This window comes from Aphis gossypii, unplaced genomic scaffold (assembly GCF_020184175.1).
Source record: "Aphis gossypii isolate Hap1 unplaced genomic scaffold, ASM2018417v2 Contig00476, whole genome shotgun sequence".
Taxonomy (NCBI): domain Eukaryota; kingdom Metazoa; phylum Arthropoda; class Insecta; order Hemiptera; family Aphididae; genus Aphis; species Aphis gossypii.
In genome coordinates this window covers 66,817-76,622 of record NW_026083125.1, presented here as the reverse complement: position 1 = coordinate 76,622, position 9,806 = coordinate 66,817, and the positions used below count along the sequence as shown (strand labels likewise).

General features: G+C 26.4%; 1 protein-coding gene across 1 annotated transcript; it reads left to right on the top strand.

The window, feature by feature from the left end:
* The first annotated feature begins 215 nt into the window (after positions 1–215).
* On the top strand, positions 216–7,531 carry LOC114129090 (uncharacterized). Its single transcript, XM_050209440.1, is given in 10 exon segments — positions 216–282; positions 414–566; positions 1,052–1,204; positions 4,325–4,457; positions 4,732–4,807; positions 5,288–5,420; positions 5,541–5,707; positions 5,811–6,524; positions 6,527–7,103; positions 7,179–7,531. Coding segments are annotated over 10 exon segments (2,526 nt in total).
* Positions 7,532–9,806: the final 2,275 nt, after the last annotated feature.

Here is a 9,806-nt window from a genome sequence, read left to right as displayed (position 1 = left end):
TCATATTTTGCTGGAGAAGTTGTCGATAAACCGGGCGAAAATGAAAAGTATTTTAATAATTCTGTAATTTAAATAAATAATAGATTTTAAATTTATAAACTATATCTAACAGGACAACTATGATATGCAAATATACGGCAATTAACAAATATTTTTGTAAAATTGGTTCAAAAAGACGACTTTTTGGACAGAATCGACAAAATTATTTAAATTCCATGATAGACAATGGCATTGCACCAAGTGAGCTTAGAAAAGATGCTGCTAGACGAATTATGAATACTGGTATGTATGGTATTTTATAATAATATATTGTATGCGTATACTTTAAACAAAAATAATTATATTTTATTGGAGAGCATATACTTAACATAATTAAAATGTTATATTTTTAAACTTTTTTTTTTAATTGAAAGGCGAACCTGAACCTAGCCATATTCCTTCAGCAAATGCTTTAAGGGTTGCTAAGTGCCGGGAAAAAAAAGCAAGACTTCTTCATGAAGATCCTTATACTGCTTTATCAATGATGAAATATAGTGATCCATACAGAGTATCAATTCATTCTATAGGTATGATTTTTCTGATAAGGCTATATTTTTCTAGATAATAATATTATTATATACTTTAAGCTATAATGAAAATTAAATTAATTATTTGCATTATTTATTAACTTAGAGCTGTCTTTTTTGTGATTTTTTTTTTTTTTTTATCACAACCTACTTCATTTTCTTAGTACTAATGCATTGACTGCGAATAATAAAATATACATTTTATAAATTAATTACCTATATTATAATATACTCGTTACATAATAGGTTTAATAAAATAACTGTAGGCTAGAAAAGAGACTCGTAATGATATACGTGCCAGATTTTTCGGACGAAATGTCCTGAAATTTTTTTCAAGAATAAAAAATATTATTTACTTTTTACATATCTTATATATTTTTAATTATATATTTTGATAAAAATAAATACAAATACAATATAAAAATTAACAATTAGGCATAATGTCTCAAAAGTGAAGTTTGATTTTTTTTTTTTTTAATTGAAAGGCGAACCTGAACCTAGCCATATTCCTTCAGCAAATGCTTTAAGGGTTGCTAAGTGCCGGGAAAAAAAAGCAAGACTTCTTCATGAAGATCCTTATACTGCTTTATCAATGATGAAATATAGTGATCCATACAGAGTATCAATTCATTCTATAGGTATGATTTTTCTGATAAGGCTATATTTTTCTAGATAATAATATTATTATATACTTTAAGCTATAATGAAAATTAAATTAATTATTTGCATATTTATTAACTTAGAGCTGTCTTTTTTTGATTTTTTTTTTTTTTTTTATCACAACCTACTTCATTTTCTTAGTACTAATGCATTGACTGCGAATAATAAAATATACATTTTATAAATTAATTACCTATATTATAATATACTCGTTACATAATAGGTTTTAATAAAATAACTGTAGGCTAGAAAAGAGACCTCGTAATGATATACGTGCCAGATTTTTCGGACGAAATGTCCTGAAATTTTTTTTCAAGAATAAAAAATATTATTTACTTTTTACATATCTTATATATTTTTAATTATATATTTTGATAAAAATAAATACAAATACAATATAAAAATTAACAATTAGGCATAATGTCTCAAAAGTGAAGTTTGATTTTTTTTTTTTTAATTTACAGATTTATAGATTTCAATATAGAATGATTTATAGAATCAATAAAATTAAATGATCAATTATTTAGTTAGAAACTTTTCCTAATCATTTTTTATAATCTATAATTATATTATAGCATAGTTACAAATTATGTCTTGTACCTACTTTATTTATAATGTGAATGTTGTCGACATGGACCTAAGTGACGCTATCGCTCACGGCGTCAGCAAATGCCTAACGATGAACCGTGGTATCGCATTACAATTTCGTAACAAATTTAATAATATTGATAATTTAATTTTACAAAACAAAAGAGTAACGGAAATTGCAGTTATTAAAACGGAAAACCAATGGCTGTTAAATTTGATTACAAAAAACTACTATTACGAAAAATCAACATACGTTATTAACATATTCGCGACATTACAAAACCTGAGAACATTTTGCCTAGAACAGCAAATTAAAAAATTAGCATTACCTAAAATATGTGCGGGAACAGACGGAAAAGATTGGCCTATTATATCTAATATGCTGAGGTTCATATTTCGAAATACATGTATAAAAATATCTATTTATGACATAAACAAACCAATATTAAATAATAATGATATCACCAACAAAATGAAAAATAATGAAAATGAATTTTTTTTCGCCGACAATATTAATCACGCACTGAGAGAAAATATTCTATTAAATGCATTATATATAACAAAAATCGAAGAAGTACCCGATGACAGCGACTGTGGTGCACATGCACTACGGGTTTGCTTGAGAGAAGAAGGGGTAGAGGTATCCACAATAGAAATACTAAGGAAAATTAATATACCAAATACAACATCGGGATACTTTATGATTAAAGACGACTTAGCATATTTAACAGACCAATTTAATAAAACTTTAACAATAATTTCAAAATATAAAAACACAGTTAACAATGTATTAAACACCGCTGTAATATACTGGAAAAAAAATCGTCCGATGATAGCACTGATTCATGAAAATAATCACTGGACTCCTGCATTAATAAATCGAGAGTCATCACCACTTACCTTACACAATACATGCATATACACAATTATACCCGATGTAAAGACTATTATAGAACATGTAAACCAATACTTGGACAAATTAACATTATCTAGCCTTGACGAAAAAAAATACTCATTAGATAAGCGTAACATAAACAATCCCGGTGAATTAAAAAATAATTACGTAAACAAAAAACCAATTATGTGGTACACTTAATATTGTCAGGATTGTGAACATCTGTCAACATCCGAGTCAGCGTTAAAATCTCACGAATATTCGAACCATCCATACTGGATCGAGGGGGGAGACGTAATTTTTTGCGACGTTTGGGGAACCTATATTAGAGAGTATCGTAACAGAGTAATTAACGAAAACAAAGAAAAATTACTGGATAAGCATAAAAAAAAAAATTTCATCACATAAACAGTTTAAAACTAATTAATCGGAAAAATTATAAGGAAAAGTTAAATTTTAATAACGTGCCATTTATTGACAAACAGAACACGGACGAATCAGAATTTGATATAAACCCGAAATTAACCCAATCACAACAAAATGTAAAATATAATGAAATGCATGATAAACAAAACGAAAATACTTATATTATTTCAAACAATATAATCCATCAATACGGAATATATAGGTGCGCTTTAATACTAAGTTATATAATTATTCATTTAACGATAAAAAAACTAATGTTGTATTGTATGAGGGAAACGAATCGAGATATTATTAAAACTCAAAGAATAAGAGGTCGAGATAGAATAGTGTAATATTATCAATTAATCATATATGTATTTTTATTTTTTAGCATAAGGATAATTTTTTTTTTTTCTTTCAAAAAAAAATCTAATAAAAAAATTTTTAGTAAAAGAAAAGTGTAAAAGCAAAAAAAAGAGTGAGAAAGTTCTTTAGATTTATAGCTATATCCATGAACCATAAACACTGAACTCAAAACATATGGTTCAATCACGACCTTTCACTACACCAAAGTCATACCCTTACGCATATTAACAAAGTGTACATGGCCTCGGCACTACATATAAAATTACCCAATTTCATTGGCCCGTTTAAAAGTAAACATTTTACCGCGCTTTACTGTATATCTAGTGATATCATATCTTATCATATCATTATTTATATTCATTATAAATTATAATATATTATTGAATATTAAATATTTATTATTAATAACTTAAAATTTAATTATTAATTACTTACAGATATAATAACAAATATAAATATGGAAATATATGATATCATAATATAATAGAATAAATTATTTAGCTTAATAACATTAAACTATTTATTAGTCCTTAAACATTGACACAAAATTGCTGTAATTTGTGCATTATTATTATATTTTTTTCTTCTATAAATAGATTATTAACTAACATATTTTGTCATTTATATATATAGTATGTATACTCACTGTCTTAACTCTAGAAGCCTAGAATACATTCCAAGTTTGAAAACATTTTTGTACCTTAAATGTTTTTGTTTATTTTCTATTAGCTAATACCTAAGCATACCTATATGAATAAGTATTAACATGAATACAATCACAGTAAATATAACTTTAAATCAATTACCATCATCATTTGACAATGAATTATAAGTTTTTGTGAAGGTAATTATGTAATACGTTCAAACATAACTAATTTTGATCTTTGTGACAAATGGATTGGTGAATTCTCTGACTTAACAAATACTTCATGGCAAGTAAGGAACACTAATCAAAACAGTGAACGTTTTATTAGCAGGTAAGTTTTAAACTTTTAACTAATTGTAAGTAATATTGTAATTTGTAATTGTGGTTTCAACTCTCTTATTAATTCCACTTAATTACTAATTGTATAATTTATTCTTTAAGCAATAATATAACATACCTAAAAAACATTAGTTAGTATTGTATTATGTTTAGTTTTGTATTTATGTGTATGTATAATATTATAATAGTAATATATATCTATTACTTAAATACAAATTGACAATTATTTATAATTTTTTATATTCTGATAAAACTATATATTTCAGAAAAGACTATGTTTGTCATCACAGTAATTTTAGGAAAGTTGAAGCAGCACAAAATAAAAGAGGGAAATCAAAAAATGTAAATTGTCCAGCAAAAATAAAATTATTGTGAAGAAAACTACTGTTGATACCATTAAGAAGGATAATTTGTTAAAGTAAGATTATTTCATGTTTTCTTTTTTTTTTGTAACCTTTGGTACATTGGATGTTGCAGAGTTTGGCTAATTTTTATAAATCTTTTTTTTTAATTTACATTCAATGAATGGTACCATGTATATTATATTCTTGGCATTATTAATATTTGTTATCATTGAAATAGTGAACAAATTGATTTTTAAAAATAAATGTTGTTTCCAAAAGTAATGTAAAATAACACAATTTCTGTTAATTTTAATAAAACAACATAAGATGTATATCATATAAATTGAATTTTTTTTTTTTTAATACATGAATTATGATTTAAATATAATTCATGCAATTTATAATTAAGTTGTTGTAAATATTTCAAAGTTGTTTTATTCCATAAATCTATTTATTATGTACATATTTATCTATTTAGAACGGACTTGTAGCAATAATTAGTATACTGAGTATCCATTCTCATTCAACAACAGCTGCTGAAGCTTTGAGTAATTTGAGAGTGTCTGAAGAAACCAAGAAACAATTTGAAAATTATTTCAACGATCGACTTGGTAAATTCATAGTGTTATAACTTATAAGAATTAAACAAATGTTTAAATTATACAAATAAAATATCTAAACCTATACATATTATATTATTTAAATTTAAATAAGTTTTTTTTTTTTTCTAGGTATTACTGATGCAATATTATTTCATGAAGGAAAATTAGAGTTGGAAGGGGATGAGAGCATTATAGCCAATGCATCATTAAACCCAAAATACAGGACTGTTCAATATTTACATAATTTATGGAGAACACTGAATTTAGGGCCGAGGATAGGAGATGGTGTTTTAGAGGTAAATATTAACTGTTATCATAACACCCCAAATACACTAAAAAATAGTTATTATAATAAATAATAAATAATACTAATAAGTTCACTATTTTATTCATTTTTAGAAACTTAAATCAAAAATGTCCTCATATAATGAAAAAGGTATAAAAATATTAATAAAAGAAGATCCTTTTTCTATAGTAATATGCACTCCGTTGATGCAACGTGCACAAAGCTTGCCTTACTCAAAAGATATAGTGTTTTCTGACAGTACAGCATCGTGTGATGCTCATAACCATGCAATAACATTTATGCTTACACCATGTGCAGTTGGAGATATTCCATTAGCTGTGATTGTGACAAAAGGGCAATCCTTGAATGATTATAAAGCTGGTTTTGAATTAGCAAAAGTATGTTTTGGTGATAACAGTTTTGGTGGTCAACAATTTCCAAAAGTATTTATGACTGATGATAGCGAAGCTGAGAGGCAAGCATTGAAAACTATATGGCCAGAGTCAAAACAATTGTTATGTCGTTTTCATGTTTGTCAGTCTATTTGGAGATGGTTATGGAGCAATGAAAACCATATTGAAAAATCAGATCGTCCACTTTTGTATAATTTATTTAATACAATTTTGAATTCACCTACTACAGAAAAGGCTGAGGCGGCTTATAATGAAGCAGTTAATATTAATAATACATATGTTTCCAAATATTGTAATTGGGTGAAGTATAATAGTTCATACTGGAAACGTAAACAAATTTGGTGTTTAGCTTACAGAAATTTTGAAACTCGTGGTCATCAAACAAATAACTATAGTGAAGTTTGCGTAAGAATTTGCGTAAGGACATTGTATTATCACGAAATAAAGCATATAATGTTGTGTCATTAGTCGACTTTACATGTACCATAATGGAACAATATTACATTCCTCGAATTAGGAAGTTTTGTAACAGTCGTTGTGATGCATCACGCTTGTTATTGAATTCGATGAAAAAAAAAATTAAGTATTTATCAAAAGAAAATATTAAAGAGGTGGATGATCATATATTTAAAGTACCTAGTGAAACAAGTGAGTGTGTATATGAGGTTTATACAGATTTAGGATATTGTACATGTGAATATGGGCGTTTAGGCAAGCTTTGCAAGCACCAAGCAGCCATATATTTATATTTTGGTAAAGAGCTACCTAATGCACCACCTGTCACTGCAAACTGCAGGCATGGTATGGCTGTTTTACCATTTGGGAATAAAGTACAACCTTTATCGTTCTATACTTCCTTAAATGAAATTACAACAACACCAACAGCAAAAGAGAATAGTTTTATAAAAACAAACATTGAACAAGAAGGTACAAAGATGAAAGACAATGAGAATAAAATGGGGTGTACAGAACATGAAGCAAACTCTGAAACTAGTAATTATGAATATTATGATACTGTAGCATCTACATCACATCTACCTAGAAATGATAGTTCTGAATTCAATAAAGAAGAAGAATTTCAAAAGGTCATTGATTTGATGACTGAAAACCACTCTAAATATGGATCCTCAATAGCATCAACACAAATGTTTTTAAAAAAGTTAAAAAACGTAAAAACAAAAAATTCCTGGGAAACATTTTTATCCACTTTTGGAAAACAAATTTCTTTTCGCCTTGGAGCAAAATCAAAAATACATGTACAGCCTACTTCAATTAGTCGTAGAAGACCAGAAGTAACAGAAGGCTGCAAAAGATTAGCTGTTGGTCGACCACCATCTGACGACAAAAAAATAAAACTAAAAAGGAGAAGAAACTTGCAGTATAATATTAAAAAAAACCAACCAAATGCTAAATCACATTAGTTTATTATTAGTCAATGAATACAATTAAAATAATCTTACTCTAATAAATGTACCTATTCTTCTTAATGGTTAAGTTATAAATTATAATAAGAGAGTTGAAACCACGATTACAAATTACAATATTACTTACAATTAGTTAAAAGTTTAAAACTTACCTGCTAATAAAACGTTCACTGTTTTGATTAGTGTTCCTTACTTGCCATGAAGTATTTGTTAAGTCAGAGAATTCACCAATCCATTTGTCACAAAGATCAAAATTAGTTATGTTTGAACGTATTACATAATTACCTTCACAAAAACTTATAATTTCATTGTCAAATGATGATGGTAATTGATTTAAAGTTATATTTACTGTGATTGTATTCATGTTAATACTTATTCATATAGGTATGCTTAGGTATTAGCTAATAGAAAATAAACAAAAACATTTAAGGTACAAAAATGTTTTCAAACTTGGAATGTATTCTAGGCTTCTAGAGTTAAGACAGTGAGTATACATACTATATATATAAATGACAAAATATGTTAGTTAATAATCTATTTATAGAAGAAAAAAATATGATAATAATGCACAAATTACAGCAATTTTGTTATAAAAAAAATATATAAAAAGCAAAATCAATGTGCAGTTTAATATTGAAAAAATCAATAACATATGTAGGTACTTAATTAACTGTAACATATAATTCTATTGAACACATTACTCAAATGCATAAATTATACCAAGTTTGATGTCAGCATGTATTGTAGGTTCCCTATGTTCTAGGTATAATTAGGATTAATAATTTTTAATTTATATCAATGGGAAGGACTAATAGATAGTTTAAATTATTATATAGCCATCACCATCATGTATATTTAATAATTTTGTATATTTTAACTAAAACAGCTTCTCCAAGTTCCAACCTAAATTTGTGTCAATGTTTAAGGACTAATAAATAGTTTAATGTTATTAAGCTAAATAATTTATTCTATTATATTATGATATCATATATTTCCATATTTATATTTGTTATTATATCTGTAAGTAATTAATAATTAAATTTTAAGTTTTTAATAATAAATATTTAATATTCAATAATATATTATAATTTATTATGAATATAAATAATGATATGATAAGATATGCTATCACTAGATATACAGTAAAGCGCGGTAAAATGTTTACTTTTAAACGAGCCAATGAAATTGGGTAATTTTATATGTAGTGCCGAGGCCATGTACACTTTGTTAATATGCTACCCGTACACCAATCCGAGGACAGACAATGGTAACAGACATCTCTAAATTCAACACAGGAAGAATGATATTTCGACTGATTAAAATTGAAAAAAAAAAAATAATGTAAATTTGTTATAGATTCATTATGGGATGTAAATGTATATAATATGGGTTTGTATATATATATGTAAGAAAAAAAATGGGAAAAAGAATACTTACGGTAATTATTAAAAGAAAAGGAAAGGGTTCTCGTAAATAATAAAAATAACAAGGTCAGTTATAAACTAGCTGAAATTTTACAATGAATAAAAAAAAAAAACCCAAAAACATGTTGTTGACATTTACAAAGTATTGCGTAGATTCGTTAAAATATTATATACATACACGACTGTGAGAAACTGATGAGTCAAATAAAAATAGATATAAGGCGTTCATTAAATAATAAAAATATAAAATACGTGTGATCGTATTTGTGAGCCCTGGCAAAGCACAGAAAAACGAATTAACTATACAGATATAAATATAAGTGCTGCAGTGTTGTGTAATATATAACGACCATCTCGTAACAATTATATATGTATAAGTATTCGGATTCTTGTAAAAATTGTAGTTAATTATTAATTAATTTTTTTAAAAAAAGAAGGGGGGTAATGTAACGATTGTTACATATTTATTTATAAACATAATAATATTATACAACCGTATAGGTAAATATTATATACTTACACATATTATATATTATATAGTATACGTGCATATATGTATATAGGTATATGTATGTGTATCGTAGACCAAAACATGTAAAATATATTATGATGAATGTACATTATGGCCCTCCTGTGCTGTCTCATATTTAACTATTGTAAAGCTACGGCTAAATAAGAATATATGTAAGAGACAGCCAGTTCCCCGCGTTAACACCAGCGCACACGAACTCCAAGCCAATCCAACAGCTTGTAAACGTTGTAGTTAGGTAAGAATAAACTTGATATATTTATAAGTATTTGGATCAATCCACATTTATTTGTATCCTGAGTACCATTTGCTGCCAAGC